A 23,413-nucleotide genomic window follows, 5' to 3' on the forward strand; every position below is an offset into this window, starting at 1 on the left:
AAAAGGTCGCTACGAGTGTTTATGCTCCACATGAGCCTTCTTCATCGAACCCTGTCAGCACATCTTTCTATTTCTTTCTCCTTCGTGTCTTTATCTAGCTTCCCGTTAAATGTATCTATGCTAGTCGTCTCAACTACTCCTTGTGGTAGCGAGTTCCACATTCTAACCACTCTGGGTAAAGAAGTTTCTCCTGAATTCTCGTGGATTTATTAGTGATTATCTTATATTTATGGCCCCTAGTTCTGATCTCCCCCGCAAGTGGAAACATCTTCTGTAGAAGGCATCAAGGGATATGGGGAGAGAGCGGGAATATGGTATTGAGATAGAGGATCAGCCATCATATTGAAGGGCTGAATGGCCTACTCCCGCTCCTATTTTCTGTTTCTCTACATCTACCTTATCAAACCCTTTCATAATCTTAAAGACCTCTATCGGGTCACCCCTTTTTCTTTTTTCTAAAGAAAAGAGCCCCAGCCTACTCAATCTTTCCTGATAGGTATAACCTCTCAGTTCTGGTATCATCCTAGTAAATCTTTTTTGCACCTTTTCCAGTGCCTCTATATCCTTTTTATAATATGGAAACCAGAACTGTTCACAGTACTCCAAGTGTGTACTGTATTAGGCTATCCCTTAAGTACTTATGACTTTGATAATTCAGAATCTTAAGATAACAATTAATTTCATCTTGTGGGTACAATTTGTTGTGATGGATCAATAGGTTCTGATTTGGAATAGTATTTTTATCATTGTTTATAACTGACATCAGTATTTAATCAACGAGATGGTCATTCAAATCTCATCCTTCTTGATGCTTCAACTCAGTAACTGGGCTATCTTAAACCTTGTTTATACTGTGGTTCATTCTGATTATAAAAAGGCAAGCTTGCTCCAAGGCTATTCACTGTGACCCATGCTATGATTTTACAGCAGTGGGATTGATTTTTAGAACCATTTGTTAAATGGCATCAACAAACCTTGTACGTCTGTTTGTTTGTAGAGGCAAGAATTCATTTTCATGACTAGTTGTAATGTGATCTTTACAATTAATACAACATTCTATGAGTATCTCCAGTGATTATAGGAAAAGGCTAGATTAAATGATTCAAACTACAATCAATGCGCGGGGTTTAAGAAATTGAAATTGCGGTTTTCTAGTTTTGTAACTTTGGTAGTGGAGCTTATAATCCCTCTGACCAGCTTGATGGGGTGTATTTTAACGCTGTATCTAATCGGAGTGCACAATTTAGTAAGGTTTGCACTACGATATTTCAATTAAAGAGCTTTCCAGAGGCAAAATCCTTATTAGAAATATCTTTTTGCTGTATGCTGGGTCCATTCTACCTGCTCCTTTTGGAGAGAGCTTTAGCCCATGTCCTGTATGCTTTTCCCTTTCCGCACATTCATTTTGAGATGCACCAATGTTTTCAGTGGAAGAAGGAAGCTATAATGCTATATGTGTTGCAGCCTGTGGACCTCTTAATGCTACTGTACTTGTTTAAGGATTTTAAGTCAACTGAAAGAGTATTGCTTTGTTTTTCATTGACTTTTGTGTTTCATGCCGCTTTAGACTTCAGTTGTATTGCTTCATGGCATGCTATTGGTGCCTGTCTATGTTTGCTGCATTAGACCAAATCTTCCCATGGGGGTTCACATCTTACATCTTTTACGTCAAATGTTTCATCTGGTATACAGACAATAAGGCCCCTGAATCTCCTAACAACAAAGTGGCGAAGACTGTGCCTTCGCAAAACCTCCTTCTATAAATCGCTATTCAAATGGTTGGGATAATTTGGAAAGAATTGTCTTCCTTGTTGGCAAGATCTCGGGTAGCTCAGGAGCCATCTTGTGAGAAGTGGCTAACTGTCTGGGTTAGCCTAGATTGTGTTCGAGTCCTGAAGTGGTTCTTTGGCCAACAACCTTCTGACTCAGTGGTGACAAAACTGCCAACTGAGCAAGCTGACACTTCAAGCGATGATCTTCCCGCTGAGAACAGAACAGAAAGAAGAAAGAAATTCTTGCATTCGTATACAAGCCCATTCCACTGGTACAGTAGCTGCTATGCGAGACAATTCAAATGTGCATTTATATGGCATCCCTCGTGCATCTTGGGACACTTTACGAAGAGGAGAGGACACTTTGTCTCCCCAATCCTTCCACGGAGGGATTTTATTTTGAGGATGAGAATTTTTAAAATCGGCATTCTCGGACCAGGAGCCAATGTAGGTTAGCAAGCACGGGGTGATGGGTGAACGGGACTTGGTGCGAGTTAGGATACGGGCAGCAGAGTTTTGGATGTAATATGAATATGTATAAATAGATCGCTAACTCACTACTCCTCTGGACCTACAATGGGAACCATGGGTGGTAGTAGTGCGCTCAATATCAGAGGTGTCTCGGTCTTTTTATAAGTGATGCAGTGTGAGTGTACTCCATATCAAGAAAGAAGGGAACAAATATGACCGAACCTTTCTGCATTTCCCCCCCTTTTCCATGTTCTATCTCCTTAGATGATGTGCTTTATTTTGACTTTCAGCCCTATGAGGTCTTTTTACTTGCTGTTCCGTTGACATCAGCTATGGTGGCAACAAGATGGGTAATCATGAAGATTGGCATCCAAACAGTCACATGCTAATCTGGAGGCATGCCAGCTAGGAAATTCAATATAAAAAGGTTGTCTTCACCTGGCTGAAAAATGTGAAAATAAGGATACTTCCAAAGCTGATCTTTAATTTTCTTTTAACCGTGCGTAGTTTAGGGGAATATGTTGATGTTTTCATTATTCTAGAAACAAATATTTTAAAAACACCCCAAAGAATTTAGCCCTTTTTCTTCTATTAATTGGTCTAGCCATTAAAAATATATATCCTGATGTAATCAGTGTACTGGCTTATATAATTTGCTGAGTGCCATAGTGCAAGGGAGCTAAATTAAAATGTACACTGTGCTTAACTATTCCTGGGCTTATGACTCTAATAGTTCAACGCCTTAGCAGTTGAGCCAAGATCCCTTCAAGCCTGTATTCCCAATTGAGGCAAAGGCATTAATTTAACCTTTCTAGTCCTGTACCAAATTTGCACATTAAAATGAGCTTGTGTCTCACATCTAGGAAAAGTTAAACCATTTAAATATCAACATATGGATGGAGCAAAACAAGGATTGTGTTTTTTCAAACCATGATTAGTGAATAAACTCTGAGCGATCGCAGTGCCTTTTTTTTAAAAAAAGAATATTAATTGGGTTTTGTGATTCCATCTAAATCACCCAGGCAGAGGAGGCACGGGACCATGAAGTCTGGTTGCTTGACCTTGTACTGTCTAGCTTTCTGATTACTAACTGAAGTTGCCTTTTGTGCGTGTGTGCGCGAAAGGAAAAAGGGAGGTAGTAGCCTCTTTGAGGATCAGGGGTCGGTGTTATCTGCTAGTTGCATGGCTTACCTAAATTCTATGGTATGTGGATATTAATGTAATTTAAAGTTATTGCCTTTTTGATAAGTAATACAAATCTGGGCCAGAAGGGTGGGGGGTTAGAGTAACAAGGTGGGAGAATCAGAGAGGTATAAGAAGAGTGTTGGGTAGAGGCACAGATTAACAAAGCTAAATAACTTCTAAATGTACACATCAGTAAAACCTAGTATGCAGGTATAAAAGGCTAATGAAATGTTGGCCTTTATCTCGGGGATTGGAATTCAAAAGTGAGGAAGTGATGTTCACCAGAACAAGCAGATGGTGTCTCAGTTTAATGTCTTATCCAAAGGACAGCAGTATGCACACGATCCCCCTGTACAATATTAAGACAAAGAGCCCCCCATAGAGTAATATTTAAAGACTGTTAGCTCTCCAAAGTATAACATTGTATAATTACACAAACTGTATTTTATTGATACCAAGCAAGTAAATGAACAAATGCAAAAAAAAATCAAAGGTCTGGTGTGTCGGACAGAAATATAATGATCCCAGAAAACCTAATTTTTTTTAAAAGAACACTATTCTTCCATTCAGGACCTGTGCTTAAATCCAGCTCAGAATGATGGGAAGAAGGCCTTCCCACTCTACTATCTGTAAGGGCCTGAACTAACCCTAAATTGTCAGGGTCATTCAAAGCCCTGTGGATTGCTGTTGTGGGAAATAGAATTGATACAGTAGTAAGTGCTGTTCTGAGATTGTGGTTGGGTGTACTTCTGGGGAAAAAGAGTTATATTTCCCATTGTCTTGAAGAGGTGACATTAGGTAAAGGCCATGCTTTTTTTTGTCAGCTACTCCCCTGAAACATTGACTTGCTGCAGCATTATTCAGTTGGTGGCATTTGCCCTCCAGTTGCACTACTATTCATGTATGAGGTTTGACATAACATCAGCAAGCAATTCGCAGAGGACATCCTAGCTGAGCCTGATCCTTTCCTTTCCTGACATTTATACACACTCACTTCCAGTAAGGGTTGCTAGGTAATGATCAGTAGTGGCAGTGGGATTCTCCATGTATCCCAGGGGTGCTGAGACCAATTGCTGCCCCAACTGAGTTAACTGACCAGAGGATAAACATGCAATTGATTGTACAGGTCAGCTACTCACTGATAACCCAGCTGAGCCATTTGAGGAACCCACCCTCCTCCAGGGATTTGTAGTTACAAGAGTAATTCTGTAATAGGGTGGGAGGAGGCTCGTGTGGAGCATAAACAGCAACATAGACCAGTTGGGCTGAATGGCCTGTTTCTATGCTGTACATTCTATGTGATTCAGTTGTACAGAGCCTTGGTCAGACCCCATGTGAAATACTGCATTCAGTTCTGGACCTCAGGAAAGATATGTTGGCCTTGGAGGCAGTAGAGTGCATATTCACCAGAATGATACCAGGGTTTAAAGGGTTAAATTGAGAACAGATTGCATAAACTTGGCTTGTTATTACCTTAAGTTTAGAAGGTTGAGGGGTGATTTAATAGAAGTGTTTAAAATGATAAAGGGATTCGATAGGGTAGATACAGAGAAACTATTTCCTCTTCTCCAGAACAAGGGGGCACAATCTTAAAATTAGAGCTAGGCCACTTAGAAGCAAAATCAGGAAGCACTTTCTCTCACAGGGTAGTGGAAATCTGGAACCCCCCGCCCCCCCATGGATGCCGTGACAATTGAAATTTTTAAGACTGATGGTAATAGATTTTTGTTATCAAGGGATTTGGAACAAAGGCGTGTAAATGTCGTGTACAGATCTGCCATGACCTAATTGAGTGGCTGGCAGAACAGGCTCGAGAGGCTGAATGGTCCACTCCTAGGCAGTCTGAGATCGCCTAATACTGTAAATCATTCAATTTGCTGACTATCATTAGAATAGATTTTGCAGTGACAGACTGTTAACCCTTAACATCAATACTGTGATTTAAATATTCAGTGACTACTAGTATTTTCTACATGTATGCTTGCTAGCCAGTAGTATAATTTTAAAATTATAGCTTGTACTATAGCTCAATGTATCAATAGCATTAACTCTCACTTGCCTTCTCACTGGAATTCTGAATTCTGAAATTCAGAATTCTGACACTTGGAATTCTGAAAGCAGTGATGAAGAGCACTGTGGCTACTTGTAACATTGCAAAGTTCTAGGCGCTTTACATTCAGTCCCAATAACACTGACAGGAAGAAACTTTGTGTTCTTGGTCAACAGCAATGCTAGAGGCGATTGGGAATCTGCTGGTTTTTGATCAGTGGCTTGCATCCCAAATTTCACAAGTATTTAAAAAAAATTGTACTTGGTGAGTGATTCAGCCCTGAGGCATTAGAACACTCTTCCACTTTTGATCTGTGTCCCTATCCAATACAGCCAGATATCCTCATGTTTTGTTTGGGTGTAAAAACAAAAACTGGTGCATAGATTGCAAGGTGGCTCCAGTGACCACTACTTTGAAATTTGGCTCCCCACACTATTCTCAACTATGTATGTTTTCATGCCTCTCTGAATATAGGAGGCCATCTTGTGTAGTTGTATAACTTTTTTATGGTTTTTATTAACTGAAATGGGAACTGTAAAGTGGATAACTACCTGGACTTCACAGCACTGATCTGAAGTTACTGCTGAAGTAGAATATGCTTTGATTAGTTATCTTAAAAATTGATTCATCACTGCATTTTATTTAAAACAGTTTGTCAAGCACCCTGGGGGCTTAAGCCAGTTATCTCTGGCCTCCTCATGTGTTTGGCATTTTGGCATATTTTTTATTCTACAGAGGGCATCTCACTAGTGCTCTGTGGCATGAGGTTTACGCTGCGTTATGTGGCTCTATAAATTGGCGCTCCAAGACGATGGTGTGGCACTTGCATTGCCACGTTTTGATGGATTGGAAGGAGCAAACTGGTCTTGCTTTTCCTCCTAGTATCTGTTGACCAGTTGCATTGGGTGGGTGTTATTTGTAATATTTTGTAGTGTTCCCTAATGGAATATGGATGGGTGCTACATAACTAGTTAAGTTTCTGATGCAGCACACTTGTAACATACTTTCCTACCAATGGATGAAACACACAAGTCCATAAAACAGGACTAGTCTTAAATGCTTATGTACTTTGGGGGAAAAAAAATCAGTGACTATTTCTATAATCTATATTAATTTTCTTGCGACTGTCACTCTTCATGTCACACTTCATATTGAGCACAATATGTCACACTTGTCGCCCTTTGTGACATTTGTAAACACTTGAAGTAATGTTACTTCTATCTTTATTGGGTAACGCCGTAACACCTGCTAAAATGGCCTTTCATTACCTTTCATCATTCCATCAGAAGGTGACACTGTGGTTCGAGTCCCTAGGCCTGTCTGCTATTTTTCAGTAAGTTTCATTTTTTAATTTGATGTATTTCTTATTTACTTTGTATTCCAACCTCTTAATGCTGCCCAAGCCTTTTCCAATGATTGGCTACCCTCACCCGCCCTGCTAGACTTCCCGACTATGCCCTACTAATCCTGGCCCTGCTTTTCCGTCCCATTGGTGTTGGCTCTCATGCCGCACTATTATTTGAAGGCCTTGCTGCACTGCCCTGGGCTCTGATCTCTCCCAGCCTACGTTAATACTAACCCCATCCCTATTCCTCCTGTCTGGCACTCGCCTAGTCTTTTCCGCTAACCCTGGATCTGCTCTTCTACCCTGTTGGCCTTACCTCTGGTACCCTACTGGTCTTTGTGGTTGCTCCTAACCTTTGTTACCATTTCCTCAGCCCTGACCCTTCCTGGTTGGCACCCCGCTGGTCTCTGCAGCTGCCCTACCCTCCAACACCAGGTACCTGCTGCTTTACCTTTCCCTCACCAGCCATTTTAATAATTTTTCTCACTGCACCTCAGCCCCTCTGATCTGGCATCCTGGCCATTTTCATTTTTTCTTTGGCTGCTTTGGCTTGCTTACACACTTTCCGTAGTGTTGCAATTTAAATGTTTTCCTTGTTGTCCCAGACTGTCTGCATATTCCCACAGTGAATGTCATCGGAGCCAGAGAGAGATAAGGTGGAGAGATTATGTGAGAGAGCACGCCAAAGATTGTGGGAGAAGAGCACCAGATCATGAGAGATATATTTGGGGAAACAGACATCAAAGTGGGGAGAGATTTGGAATCATAGAATGGTTACAACATGGAAGGAGGCCATTTGGCCTGTTGAGTCCATGCCGGCTCGCTGCAAGAGCATTCCAGCTAGTCCCACTTCCCCGCCCTATCCCCATAGCCCTGCAAATTTTTTCCCCTTCAAGTACTTATCTAATTCCCTTTTGAAAGCCACGATTGAATCTGCCTCTACCACCCCCTGAGGCAGTGCATTCCAGATCACAACCACTTGCTGTGTAAAAACTTTTTTCTCCTGTCGCCTTTGGTTCTTTTGCCAATCACCTTAAATCTATGTCCTCTGGTTCTTGACCCTTCCACCAATGGGAACAGTTTCTCTCCCTCTACTCTGTCTGGACCCTTTATGATTTTGAATACCTCTATCAAATCTCCTCTCAACCTTTTCTGTTCCAAGGAGAACAACCCCAGCTTCTCCAGTCTATCCACGTCCCTCATCCCTAGAATCATTCTGGTAAAACTTTTCTGCACTCTCTCTAAGGCCTTCACATCCTTTTGAAAGTGCGGTGCCCAGAACTGGACACAATACTCCAGTTGTGGCAGAACCAGTGTTTTATAAAGGTTCAACATAACCTCCTTGCTTTTGTACTCTGTGCCTCTATTTATAAAGCCCAGGATCCCGTATGCTTTTTTAACCGCTTTCTCAACCTGCCCACCACCTTCAACGAATTGTGCACATATACCCCCAGATCTCCTTACCCTTTGGTCTGTCTCTTTTCTCTTCTCCTCTCCTCCCCAAATATAAACTAAAGAGTGGAATTGAAGAGGTCAGGAGTGATGGGGGGCGGGGGTGGATCCTCTGATTTGCTGAGAAACTGCAGGAAAATCTAGTAATTAAAATAAAGTTTTGGGATCTGGTTCCTGTTTGTGAATGAGCACTCCTGTGACATGTTTTGTTTTTTCCCTCTTGCAGACCCCACCGCTTGTAGTGGATGCATTGGTGTTGACGCGATTCGTCCGTTATAAGTGGTGGACGATATAACTGGTATTTCTAAACTTAAAAAGAAAAGGAGATACTTATGCCAGAAAAAGATAACCCAAGAAATAATTTAACAGGTATCTGAATAGTGGCTAGATGCAACGAAAGTGTCACCGAAATTACCCTATTTTATAAGAGCTCCACATTCAAGTCGTTTTTAGGTTTACGATACCACTTTAAAACCCATAGCTATTTACAGATGTAGATACATACTCAGAACCAGAAGAAGAAAAAGTTTGTTTTGTGGAGCTTTTAAAAGGGTAAGTACAGAGGATTAAGTAATTACGGTAATCGCACTTTATTGAGATGCGCAGAGCTTATTGAATTGCGCGAAATAGTTTAATACGTAGTAAGCAGCTCCTTTGTAATTGACTTCTATGTTGATAGCAATTGGTTATAGTTTGCCTGGTATAGACGGTTGTCTGCCGTATGTAAGAATGGGGACTGAATTACTTCCTCTCTTTCTCATACTTTGGGCAAGTTGCCATTTTCTCTGTAAGCCCAGATGTGGCGACAGGCTTTTCAAGCATGCAGATTGTCACAGCTGAGCCTGAACCCATTCTAATTTGATCACATTAAGGAGTGTATTGGTTGCATTTGTCTAGGTGTAAGTCTCCATGTTGCACTAGGGTGGTATGAGGTAACTGATTGTAGAATGGCTACAGCCTGCTGTTTAAATATTGAGTTTAAATGCTCTGGTGAGCTAATACTTGAAGGTACTGAACTGGGAATTAATCAATTGAGTGGGTGTCAGTTTTTTTGAAAGTAGTTCCAGTCGTGGTGCCACTTGATGTGTTTACGATCATGCTGATGTGGTATAAATACCCGCGTTAATTGTTCATTTCTCCATGGATAGTGTCATATTTCAAAATCAAAATATCATTGACCCGGAAAAAATGTTTGGATATGGGTCACAAGGTAGTTACAGATGAGGAAGGCTAATCAGCCTATGTCAGTTAATCGTCCAGAAAGATCCTACATTTCCCTCTATTCCAGGATTTTCACCTCTACTACTCCTGTCTGTAAGTCCACTCCACATTTTGTGCAAGGAACTTCCTAACTTCAGTCTTTTGAGTTTGAACTTGTTTCGCCTTGTCTTTCTTTCACAATTTTAATTTAAAGTAATATTCCAGACTTAAACTCTTCCATACCTTTTACTGTTATATGTGCCTCAAAGATCATCTGTAGTCTCCTTTCCAGGCTGAAAAGACCAATCTTTCCTCAAAGCTCAGACTCCTGATACTAGAGATCAACCTCATGGACCTCCTTTGCACTGCCTCCAGTGTTTAAATGCCTCCCTTGTAGATTAGCAACTGGAAGAACATAAGAACATAAGAAATAGGAGCAGGAGTAGGCCAATCGGCCCCTCGAGCCTGCTCCGCCATTCAATAAGATCATGGCTGATCTGATCCTAACCTCAAATCTAAATTCATGTCCAATTTCCTGCCTGCTCCCCGTAACCCCTAATTCCCTTTACTTCTAGGAAACTGTCTATTTCTGTTTTAAATTTATTTAATGATGTAGCTTCCTGGGGCAGCAAATTCCACAGACCTACTACCCTCTGAGTGAAGAAGTTTCTCCTCATCTCAGTTTTGAAAGAGCAGCCCCTTATTCTAAGATTATGCCCCCTAGTTCTAGTTTCACCCATCCTTGGGAACATCCTTACCGCATCCACCCGATCAATCCCCTTCACAATCTTATATGTTTCAATAAGATCGCCTCTCATTCTTCTGAACTCCAATGAGTAGAGTCCCAATCTACTCAACCTCTCCTCATATGTCCGCCCCCTCATCCCCGGGATTAGCCGAGTGAACCTTCTTTGTACTGCCTCGAGAGCAAGTATGTCTTTTCTTAAGTATGGAGACCAAAACTGTATGCAGTATTCCAGGTGCGGTCTCACCAATACCTTATATAACTGCAGCAATACCTCCCTGTTTTTATATTCTATCCCCCTAGCAATAAAAGCCAACATTCCGTTGGCCTTCTTGATCACCTGCATACTAACTTTTTGATTTTCTTGCACTCGGACCCCCAGATCCCTTTGTATTGCAGTACTTTCGAGTTTCTTGCCATTAAGATAATAACTTGCTCTCTGATTTTTCCTGCCACAGTATTCTCTGACTCTGACTTTGTTTATATTAGCTGTATAGTTCAAATTTCTATTTGCTTCAATGTAGCAAACGTGTTTAGAACAATTTTTTTGTCTCAATTTTCTCCCACCCTCTCCTGAAGACGTTGACTCCTTGTTGGGAATGGTTTGACAGGCATTGGTCACATTCTGGAACCACAGCGAAGTGGCCAGTTTTCATATGCATGCTTTGGAATGAGTGTGAGCAGATTATTCAAACACGGGGAATCACAGGCAAGACAATCCTATTCTTTCCGGGCTCGAGGGATTCCAAAAGGGGTCACTGGATTAGAAGCAGGGTCACAGCAGTAAGAAGTAGCAACTCCTTTTTGTCAAGCCCAGGTGTGCTGAGGCCATTGGCAGTATCCCCTACTGCTTGGGACCCAAACCTGCGATTTTCCTGGTCTGTATAACTCAGCTACCCACTGGATGCATTCGTTGAGCAATCAGAAAACAACAACTTGCATTTATACAGCGCCTTTAATGTAGTAAAATGTCCCAAGACTCTTCACAGAAGTGTTATCAGAAAACCTTAAACTATGCCTCAAGATCTTGTTTAGAGAAAGATTTAAGAAAAAGTATGAATTTTGTGATTGTACAGTACGGGTGTTTCGTTTTTTTTAAAAAGAAAACAAAAACATGAATCATTAATTAGAGGGTACTTGCCTTATCACATCCTCAGGACATTTCAAAACTCTTGAGGCAATTATTTTTGAAGTACCATAGCTAATGCAGACAAATGTGACAGCCAATTTCATACCGCAAGGCTCCACAAACAGCAAATGGTGGCCGCTGAGGGAGGAATGGTTCCTGGACACTGTGCAAACTACTTTTTAAAGAATGCTTAGGATCTAAACAGGCAGCTGGGTCCTCAGTTTTAACATCTTCTCTGAAGGACAACAGCTCAGTCAATGCAGCACCCCCTCAGTACTGTACTGGGGTGCCGCCTAGATTATGTGCTCAATTTCTGGACCTGGTCTTGAAACCACAGCTTTCTGACCCGAAGGCATGATTGTTATCAACCGAACCAGGCTGACAACGTTTTACAACAGTTATGTTAAAGCTGCTGGTAAATTAGGTCAAAAACAGTAACCGAATAACCCAGCATTTTGCTATCTTATTGAGTGTTAGGTGGGATATTTATCTGGTATTTAGTAATTGGCTTTGCAAAAAAAAACCAAAAATCTCTCATTTTTCTACCCTCATCCCTTCCTAAAGGTACTATCTCCAGCTGCTGTACACTTCCACAGATGTCAGCACCTTTCCAGTTCCTCACCATAATGGCCGTTCTTCATGCGTGAACCTGACAGCACTTACTGTTGGGGCTGTTATACCATGGATCACAGACAATCCCCATCCTATATGAAAGATGGCACCTTCAACAATGCAACACCTACTCAGTACTGCACTGGAATGTCAACCTAGATTGTTTGTAGTGGGGCTTGAACCCAAGTATTCAGACTCCAGCAAGAGTGGTACCAACTGAGCCAAGCCGGCCCTTTCTTGGAGGTTGTATGTTCAAGATCTGGGTGGGTGAAAGTTATGTTAGCCCTTAGGTTATTGTAGAGGGCAATTAAGGATGGGCAATAAATGCTGGCCTTGCCAGCGACGCCCACATCCCATGAACGAATAAAAAAAAAGGAAGTACTTTGTGGCCATGTTGACTGTCAAATAGGAAGATCGAAATGTGTGGAAATGGATCTACCTGGCTGGCCCTAGAACAGACCTAATGTGAGAATTCATGAAGTGTTAGCAATTTAAAGGATTGGGTCGTTATCTGCAAAACTACATGGACTGAACAGGTTAGAAATCTGCCGTAACTCTGTAGAGGACAGAGTCTGTGGTTCCATGAGAAGACTTTTGGGACTCATAGTATTGTAATTCATAGGTCTGAGCAGTCATCCTGCGTAACAAATAATTGTGATTTTAAACTACAGATACAATACATAGAAAATCCATTGTTTCCTGTGATCATTTTACAAAAGGTGCAACAGATTGATATGGACATAGGGCACTTTGAAGAAACACCCTCTGGGGGTTATTGGGGGTCTCCATCTAAGTTGAGCATAATCATTCCATTGAATTTAAAATAAAAAATAATCTTTTGGAAGGCTGTAGTGTACCTCCCTATGGCTGTCATAGCTGGCATTATCATATGTACTGTAAGCTTTGTATTGGATGCAAATGCTTCACAAAGCCTCCAATGTTGGCCACTATATTTGTCCAGTCACACATTTCATCTCGTCTTGGATGTCCTGATCTAACTGTCCATTTGTTTAGTTTACTTTACTACTCACAAAAATAGCTTTTTTTAAGCAGTCAAGCATAAATATGTTGATCACTGGCTTTAAAACCCTTTAAATGCTGAAGTTTCCTAAAACGTAAAAATCTAATGTTTGTGTTTTAACTTTCAGCTTTGCGTTATTCTTGGAAAATTGTGCTCCAGCAGTGAATTCATTGAACCTCAGCATTACCAGTCCGCTTCTGTTAGGCTCAGCAAATTTGCAGCTCGCCCAGATAAAGGCCCAGCTGGCCCTACAGCAGCTGAATTCTGTCGCCTCCACAACTGTATCCAACACAGCTCTTGCATCTCTGAACCAAGCTCTTGTGAAGATCAACATGTCCATGTTCAATGCCAGAGGGGCGTTTGGGCAGAGTCAAGGCCCACCAAACCAGTTTGGGCAGAATCAAGGCCCACCAAACCAGTTTGGGCAGAATCAAGGCCCACCAAACCAGTATGGGCAAAATCAAGGCCCACCAAACCAGTATGGGCAAAATCAAGGCCCACCAAACCAGTATGGGCAAAACCAAGGCCCATCTAACCAGTTTGGCCAGAATCAAGGACCACCTAATCAGTTTGGTATGAATCCCCAGGGACCCTACCTAGGAGGAGGCGGTGGAGGAGGAGGAGGAGGAGGAGGAAGAGGAATGGGAATGGGAGCTCAAGGAGCATCACAAGGCAACTTTGGTGGAATGAACATGGGAATGATGAATCAACCTGGGAATAATGTAGGCTTAGGTCAGTGGTCCTACCAGAGTCCTTCATCTGGAGGTTTTCGGCCTGGGTATGGGAACACTGGGACGCCTGCATCTCAAACTGGCGACCAGAGATCTGCAGTTCAGCGTTTTCATGACACAATGAAGGCTTCCAATATCTTGGCAAACTTTGGCCTGTCTAATGAAGATCTGGAAGAACTAAGTCGTTACCCAGATGAGAAGCTTACTCCAGAAAATATGCCCTATATTTTAAGAGAAATAAGAATGCGGAAAATGAACAAGCAGCAACCATCCAGCAGTTTCGATCAGCCATACAAGCTACAAGATAAAGACTACAGAAGAGAAGTACAGAGCAGCGTGGTAGATTACGGGCATGGGCAACAGTACGACTATCGGGATAGACCTATGGAGAGCCAAAGTATGCATTACAGTCGTGAAACACTGAGAGAAGGTACCTGGAATGAAGATTTTAAACGTCCGCCTCAGAATTTTCCAATGGAGCCTTCGCGTGACGAGACTACTCATGGAATCAAACGGACAGTTCTAGTGGTGAAGAAGGGATTGCCAAAACCCAAGTTGATGAATGATTACTATGGTGTCCCTGCACTGAGGTTCCCCCACGTGTGCAGTTTGTGTAACGTAGAATGTAGACAAATGAGGGTGAGTGTTTGTTACATAGTTCGCCTTTTCTTATAATATGCTTCCTTAACAGGCAATAGTGTTTGTGGGTCGCAACCTTCTATAGTGTGCCGGCAAAGCTACCATTGGCTAAACAGCAGTCCAGTGGTATGGCATGTTTTGTCTTTTTATTTGGCAAGTATTCACTTAGGACGTTAGTTGAAGATCTCTGCACACATAGAGAAGAACTGAAAGCCGTGTTACTGTATAGAGTCTTCCACTAGGCATTAATCTGGATAAATATTTCAATACTTAAGTTCCCCCCATTTATATTTTTAATTAAACCACAATAAAAATAATTGTAGCAAATCTTCCAGTCAATCCTTCTGTCCTGCTAGTTCTGCCACCAGTTAAATCTGGTGTCTCATGGTCATATTGGCATTGTGCTGAGGTGGTCCGTCTTCCATGCTGGGGCGATGAGGATATCCATCACCTCCAGTACTCAGTTGAGGGGGGTGAAAAGAATTAACAGGTGCTGGAAATTTAATCATATCACTTCTATAGGTTCTTGGTAGCAGAGTGGCTGCAGGTAGATTGTGGTGAAAGCCTTTCTGAGAACCTTAAAACGTGAAGATAGAAATGGTAGATATTTTTCAATGATGTATTTCTCGCTGGTGAGATTTAGTCGGTGGCTTCCCAGAAGCAGGACTCTTGATTTAATGTAAAATTATAACCTTAGCTGGATGAACTTTTTCAGACCTGCTGCTGAGATTTGAGATGAGAAAGTTAATCAAATTCAGATTCCTGAATTACATTGCAGTAGAAGGCAAGGGACTGTTGTCACTAAGGTTTCAGTAAAGCATACTGATGGACAGATGAAATTTTCAAACGGTGCCCTAATAGGTGTTTATAAGCACTCAGTAATCTTAATTCTTTTTATAGAATGCATACTAGGCTGCAGGAGACTTTCTGATGCGCATTTCGTCACTTCATTTTTGTGTGCTGTTACGGAACACTTTTTTTAAAAAAAAAGAACAAGCTTAATTAGATTTAATCCATTGTTGGCTGACTACTCCCAGCTGAGTAGCAGTGATTGCAATGTGCTGGTGGTTTTTTAGGTGTTGAATTAATATTTAAAACCCCCTCACTTCTTTTGCATCTTCATGTACCATTATGATAAGCCCAGGTTGCCCAATCGGGAGAATCAAAAGGTAACTCTTCAAGATGACATGGAAAGTTAGTGTGCTGACTTGCTCTCCTGCTTCGCTTATCTCCATTACTATTTCCAGGATCTGCAGCTCATCCAATATGGTGAAAGTCATTGCGTATCTCAATCTGTCATTTTTCTTAAAGACTTGAAGAGAATCTAGAGGACTCAACTGAATGTTAACCAGCCCCTTTGCTCTTTCACTACCAAACCTGTCGAAACACCACATTGTAAATGCCTGCTTTGTTTCTAATTCACAATTGTCCAGTCTGATGTGGAAGAAGTCCTTTAAAATCCACAAACTGTGGATGCAAGCTAGTTGGGTCGTCATTTTGGATCCTAAAGGTATTTTTAAAAAACCCATCTGGCCCCTGCTAATTTAGTTTATTTTCCATGGGATCTGTTCGTTTTAGGGCATGCTTTACTGTATGCTGGTGAGTATAAAATAATAATCCAGGACTCTGCATTCAGTTGGGGTCCTTCAATTATTTTCAGCAGCAGGGTCACATACTTAGTGGTTAGTAGCAGAGAAGTTACAGGACTGCAGCTGTAAATTTATAAATCTTCAAAATAGCAGGTGCCATCTACATCAGCAGAAATGGTGATTGGGAGGTGAGCACAGCCTGCTGCTAAAACTGTTCCACCATGCTGCCAACAGTGATCAGATTCCACCCCAGCCTTCAGACTGCCCTGCTTATTGGGCCTTAGGTTGGTTGAGGTGAAGTTCTTATTGGTTCCAACTGGTGGACTCAACCCAGTTTCAGGCTGTAAGGCCACATGGCTCCAGAACTATTTTTGGACATTTGGCCTCTGCTGCATTGCCTTGGTGCTGGGCAGAGATGGGTCTTCCTGTGACTCTCGAGATACGTGTGACTGTGCCCAGGGTTTATGGCATGAGTCAGCTCTCCCAACATATCATCAGCCGAAAGGAATTCTGGAAGGCTGTCAAAAGAACTAGAATATCACAGCACAATCCCTGGAATGATTTGCCAAGAATTGTTCAAGCTGAAGCAGAGCCAGTCCCAGTACGTTGTGTCTGATCTATTTTGCAGGGATGAGGGGCAAAATAGTTGAGAGAAGCTGGAAAATGTGAGACTCTGCTACTTGTCAATGCAGTCTTTGCACAGTGAATGAACTGTCTGGCAGTCTGTGGAGAAAACCATCTTTTGCTCCAGCACTCTAGTCTAAAAGCATGCATGAAGTTGGACTTGATAGCTTCTACATCAGTGTCCATAGGATTTTGCCTGACTGTTACTTCTTCAAGGTTGTGACCAGAGCAGTAGAAACACAAGACTTGCTTGTTCTGAAGGCGGGCCATATCCATTTATCAAGACCGCTGCTTCTTGCAGTTGCACGTCTGAAAATTCTGCACAGAAAATTAGTGGTGAAGCTTTAAGCTCCACTAGTTTGTGCAGCTCTTTCCTGGGTAATGTCATCACCTTGAACTTTATTTCTGCTATGTAGAAGTTCAAGTGCAGAGTTTACCGTTACTTGCTGAATTGTGCATTAAGTTGCCTTTTGGTACCATAGAATAATTACTCCCAAGAGTCTGTGTCCTTGGCTGCCACCAGAATCAAAGATGTATGTCGTTGTTTACAACATTTGTCAATGGTCAGGTGCAGGCTTTATAGAATACTGAAATGCTTCCTAATGCACAAAGTCAAATGCGTGGGTCAGAGACTCTTCCGTTATGCTGCCCAGTCCATTCATGTCCATTCTCACTTCAGAGGGTGTTGTACACTGGCCCGAGCCAGAACAGTACTATTGAATGAAGATGCTGTGTTATGAACCCACACAGAAGAGGAGGTGCCTGCAGATCAGGAGTCAGAACTGTATTCTACCTAACAAGTTGGGGAGCTGTCGCAATTTGCAGCATCTGAACAGAATCCTGAAGTCCAAGATGGCAACTGATTCTTAATACAGGTATAAAGGTCAGGCGGCTATTTGATAATAGGGGGTCTCAAAGATACATCTCAGGAAATTTTAGAGGGGGAGAAGAGTTATCAATATAGGGTACTTCACTGGTTCTTGGCCTGCCTGTCTGTTCGATTAAGCTATGATACCTACATGTCTGCCAATACTTGGGTGATTACCTCATCAGGTCTTCCTCTTGATGCTGTCATCTAGAGCATACTGGCTGTGTCCTGTGGGGCAAGATAGGCTTTGACTTTTTAAAAATGTGCTCATTAAAGTGCTTGCGAATGGAACACTATGCATCTTGGGCACCAAGCACTAGTTATTGGCCGCAACTTTAGAAAACCACCACCACTACATCAGAACGAACTCTTTCTATACCAACCATCTTGTGACTTCACTGTGAGGTTACCAGTTAGTCATGAATTAGATATCGTTTTGTGCTATGGAATCCTGCCTTCCAGAGACCGGATTAAGATTGACCAAACTGATTTCATTTAGGACCGTTGCTTCCTATAGACAGAGAAGACCTCCCAACTATCAATATCATAGAAATTTACGGCACAGAAGGAGGCTATTCGGCCCATCGTCTCCGTGCTGGCCGAAAAAGAGCCATCCAGCCTAATCCCACTTTTCAGCTCTTGGTCCGTAGCCTTGTAGGTCTCGGCACTTTAAGTGCACATCCAGGTACTTTTTAAATGTGATGAGGGTTTCTGCCTCTACCACCCTTTCAGGCAGTGAGTACCAGACCCCCACCACCCTCCTGGTTTGAAAAAAAAAATCCTCAGCTCCCCTCTAATCCTTCTACCAATTACTTCAAATCCAGCCCCCCCCCCCCCCCTCCCTGGTTATTGACCCCACTGCTAAGAGAAATAGGTCATTTCTATCTACTCTATCTAGACCCCTCATAACTTTATATACCTCAATTAAATCTCCCCTCAGCCTCTTTTGTTCCAAAGAAAACAACCCCAGCTAACTAATCTTTCCTCATAACTAAAATTCTCCAGACCTGGCAACATCCTCGTAAATCTTCTCTCTATCCCCTCTAGTGCAATCACATCTTTGTGTTGGGTTCAAAGCCAGGAACTAGAAATAAAAGGCTGGTGTCTCACTCGCTGCACTACCAGTTCCTGTTGCCTTGACTTTCTATTGAAGAAGGACCACACAGTCTGAGACCAGATGGCTCTGCATCTCGTGCATAATAGTTCGTATCCAGGCAGATATCTGCTAAGTGGCTGGTGGTGTGTCTCCTCCACTGTTACCTGGCTGGAAGAAAATGTTGAATTGTAAAGGGCAGTTGGAATGTTAAGCCACTTAATGGGTCAACCTTTAGAACTTTGCTTTACAAAACCTGTGTAAAGTTGCTATTCAAGGCACCTTTTATACTGAAGGAGTACTTTCAAAGGGCAAATGCTGGTGATCGTGCCATCAGTGGCAATAGTATAAAGCAGGAGGCATCTGATGGCAGATGGAGGCCCACACTTTTTGTGGTTCCTTTAATCTACCATTGGGTCTCTGTTTCCTCTAAACATTCAATGCCAGATTCCATTGGATTCTAACGATCAATTACAGGGCTCCAAAGGTCCTTGATTTCCAGTGGTGATGAGAAGAAAGATAAATGGGAGAGAGCAGCGTAACGAAGTGGGCCTTCATTTGAGCACGGGCTCACCCTACAAGTACCTTCGGAGCAATCCTCACACCTATAATGTTGAAGAAATGAAAATGAAGAAAAATACAGTACAAACTTGTAGGGTAGTTCTCATTCTTCCAAATAGAAAGTACTGCAAGTCATCCAGCCCACTGCTCTCCATCCATTTCAGCCAGAAGAGGATATAGCTCTGGGTTTTTTCCACCCCCCCCCCCCACCACTACTATTTTGCTGCATGCTTCACTACCAGGAAAAGAACATGCTGCTGTGGAGCTTTAAAGCATGGAAACAAAAGGGCTGTGTCAGGCCATTTACATCATTGTGATCATAGAAATGTTGCTCAACAAATTCTCCCTGTTGGTAACCTGGGCTTATCCTACTGATATATAACTTGTAGGGGGGCTTGCTCTTAAAAACAAGATGAAGAGACCAGAACAAGTTGGATTGTCTGAGTGGCTGCCCTCACCAAATATTTCAGCCAGTGGCTGTGTTGTACTTCGGCGATTTGAAGGCTGTTACGACTGCCCATAGAATTGCTGCTCTCAAACATTAGTTTCATGTCTCCTGTCTCTCCTAAAGCTTGAGTTTTGCTGCCGTACGTTTCTAAGGGTGCAAGAAGCCCTCTGATTCCTGGCCTAAGTGGCTACTATTCTTGTCTGAGCCTAGATAATGAGTTGGACTGTGAGGGACTCCTCGCCTGATGTGCGCGCACATGCTTTTCAGGAGGGGCCCCTGGTTAATGATCATCAGTAAGAGCCCTGAATGGTGTCCCTTACCTAACCCAGGGGCACTGAGGCCAATTGTAGCGACCCTTGCCTGAAATCAGCTAACTTAATACAGACAAGGGATCGAGCCTACGACCTTGTGTATGTGGCTGTTACGTGCTCCCTTTAACAACTGAGCCGTCCAGGGAGCTGCGGTGGGGTTTAATGTATTTATGGGGCTGCTGAACTATACAGACATTAAATCGGGCACTGCGTGCAGGATATTGAAATGATGGCAGTATAGCATTTTCAGAATATCTCAAAATAAAAACAAACCCAAGTTTATTATTACTGAGCCACAAGTTTCAGCTCGTTGTTCTGAAGGCATTTGGAGATGGGAAAGAAATTAATTTCCAAAAACACGTACTGTGCTAGAATTTTTGAAGATTTAATTGGATTAGCATATATTATTCATAATTCCAATGAATGGCCATGTGAAATGTAAATTCTCAGTATAGAATCAACTTTTTTTCCTACTTTTTGTAATGTTTTGAGATTTGAGTCTCCCAAAGGATGACTGAAAGCTGCAGTTGTAAAAACCCTGTCGTGTGTTTATTAATAAAGTGAGAAATGTGTCATTGGTAAATAGTGTATGGTGGCTGAGGGAAGTGTGCACAGAGTAGCTGTGAGGGTTGGGTTGCAGGGGAATGTTGAGATCCTCAATTGAGGTTCCTGGCCAAGTGTATCTACTACGAACCAATTCAAGGTTCGTTTTGGGGATTTCATTAAAAGAGCTAGAGGGTTGATTGTACTTTTGCAGTGTACATACCCTGTGTGTTTATACCTGCTGTTGTAGAATTTTGAATGTACCAGGCTACCCTCATTTACCCAATCCATTTAATTAAATAATCCTTTTGGGTTTTTTGCCCCCCACCCCCTCTTCCTGAAAATAAGACTCCTGTGGTAGTCCTAACGGTGATCTGTGGCCTTTGGTACTTCACCCAGGTAAGGAGCTTAACTTCCCCATCTCGTTATATTATTTGATTGGGTTTTTCAACTGGGGATTCCTGGTTAAAATTCCACTCTACAGCCAAAGGTTCCTACACAAGTGACCATCGTAGGTAAGGGACTTGCCATTAGTAATCACAATCTACTCAGCTGGTATATAGCTACCAGCAATGCTTGGGGAGTCAACAAGAGCCTGTGTCAGTGACTGGCCCATGAAGAGAAATGGACACTCCCACTATGGCCGGCCTTGGATTAAGGAACTTGCTGCAGGAAACCTTTGACTAATTTCAAATTGTACTTCGGAGACGAGCTAACCTTTCCAGAGTGGTACTTGTGCTTGGGTGGCTGCTTGGTGCTGGGTTCAGTGTTATTCTTAGAACCAATAAAAAGTGCCAGTTGAGATCACCAGAAGGTTAATGCAGTAGCAGTTGTAGTGCTACAGTTTGTTCTGTAAAAAGTCTGTGTTGATTAAAGCTGTCTGTAGGTTTGGTTTGCCAGCCTGTTGGTGATCTGCAGCGGCTGGACTGCATAATAGTGCTGTGGAGTTTGTTGATCACAGTCCATCTGCAGGCTCCTTAAGTGTGCAGCAGTTCTGTTGTATCCCATCCAAAAATAATTCAAACCATATACTGGTATCTACACTAAACCGCTTTATATAAAAAGCATCAGGGCACACTATACAGAATGTTCAGCTTTCGCAAGTTTGGGCTTTCGTGCTGTTCTCAGAAATATTCTGAGTCTCTGTGCCGCGTTGAATGATTTTCACCGAAGGGCAATTCTTCATGTTATTACTGCGCCGTTTGTCAATAAACAGTTTTCGCTAGCATTACAGGTAGGTTCTGTGCGCTTGTGTACACCTGTACTTGCCCCTTGTTCAGTGTTGCATCCAGCTCTCGCTGCAACCCATGGAAAGCACCTGTCATCACTGGGTGGTGCCTCTTGGAGCTGTATGGAGTGGACATCAGTTGGTACAAGTGGCACTACAATATACTGATTAAATTGAAGTGAACGAATCATCTGAGGATTTATCTGTGCACGTCGTTGGATCATTTTTGTAGAACGGCTAGTTTTCCCACTGTTGTGCTAAGTGTTTTTTCTTTTCTTTGTTTTTACAGGATTGGGATCGTCACAACAAAATATCTTCCCACAATGACAGCTGTCGGCTTTTGCTCAAAGAGTAAGGATTTTAACTGAGTTTGGGATTTTTCTTTTCAGGTGTTTCTAATTACGAAGAGTTGGTTTGAAAACTGAGGTTATCATGTGTATATATTTTCTTTCTCCTTTCTCTTCTCCCAAAGGCACAGGCCTCTTGCTTGGGAGTACAGCCCTCCAGTCCCTTGCTGAAGTGACCATTCTTTGTGAACCCAGGTAGTGAGTGTCAGAAAGCTGTTTGTTCATAGGGGCATCGTAGCTGACCGCACTTCTGTTCTTACCTGAACAGTCTCTTACGCCTCCAGAACACATTTAGTAATGAGATCCATAGATTAGTTTGGGATTGAAGGCTGAAATACTGTTGTAGTACTTGTCTTTGGCCATGTTCTTTTTCTCTTTCCTCTTCCCCCCCCCCCCCCCCCCCAATTTTACATCTTTTGTGTAAGAAAAATAGAAATGCGGGGAATGAATGGCAGGATAATCAGTATCTGGTCAGTTGTGATGAAGGCTTACACATGTATTATTTCTCTCTCAGATGCTGACTGATCTGCCGTGCACTTCCAGCATTTTCTGTTTATTTCAGATGTTAGCGTGCACTTCTTTTGTTGAACTTAAATGTTGGTCCTCTTTCCTGGTTTGCATTATCTATTTGTTTACCCTACTTAATGCACTTTTATTGGTAAGTTCGATCTGGTTAAATTCGATGAACATGTTGGCCACATGTTGAAAACCTACCCCCTCCCCAACTATCAGCAGCAGCTAGACAACTTGTTTTTAACTCAACAACAACATCTCCAATACCTAATTCTTAGCACCAAATATTTATTTTGTAGATGTACAAACCTTCAGAATAAAGGTTTCCTGCTCACTGACTCCTGAGGAAATGGTTAGCCTTTTTTGAGTTGGGCCAAGTACTCACTTTTTCTGTCAGTACTTTTAAGGAAAACTCCCAATAAATGGATTCGAGCATGGTCATAGATTGAGGAACTGAGTGAGTTAGACAACTGCCATAACCCTCGCTTAAACCACAAGGTGTTTGGGTTTTCCGCACATTATTGTGGGGTGTGAAGTTAAGTGACCTGCTTGAGAAACATTTATAATGTATCCCACAACTGCTTGTTTTTAAAAATTAATTCTCGAAACATGGACGTTGTTGGCAAGGACGGCATTCACTGCTCGTTCCTATTTGCCCTGCTTGATATAACCGAGTGGTTACTAGGTCAGTTAAGAGTCAACCATGTTGGTGTGGGATTGGAGTCACATATTGGCCAAATCAGGTAAGGACTGTAGGCTTCTTTCCCTAAAGGCCACTTTTACTGATACCCACTTTTTATTTCCAGATTTTTAAAACAATTCAAATTCTCAAACTGCAATGGTGGGGTTTGAACTCGTGCTTTCTGGATTATTAGTCTTGGCCCCTGAATTACTACAGTACAGAACCACTACTATACCTGGATGTTAAAAAATGTA

At 42.1% G+C, this 23,413-nt stretch overlaps 1 protein-coding gene across 5 annotated transcripts in view; it reads left to right on the forward strand.

Annotated features, from left to right (window-relative positions):
• Positions 1–23,413, forward strand: part of znf638 (zinc finger protein 638) — a 242,035-nt gene that overhangs the window by 134,149 nt on the left and 84,473 nt on the right. For all 5 annotated transcript variants that reach the window (XM_067978417.1, XM_067978454.1, XM_067978485.1 and 2 more), the window contains exons 2-3: positions 13,110–14,352; positions 21,907–21,968. In XM_067978417.1, the coding sequence (XP_067834518.1) occupies positions 13,110–14,352; positions 21,907–21,968 (1,305 nt within the window). The remainder of the gene's footprint in view (positions 1–13,109; positions 14,353–21,906; positions 21,969–23,413) is intronic.

This window comes from Heptranchias perlo, chromosome 1, assembly GCF_035084215.1.
Source record: "Heptranchias perlo isolate sHepPer1 chromosome 1, sHepPer1.hap1, whole genome shotgun sequence".
Taxonomy (NCBI): domain Eukaryota; kingdom Metazoa; phylum Chordata; class Chondrichthyes; order Hexanchiformes; family Hexanchidae; genus Heptranchias; species Heptranchias perlo.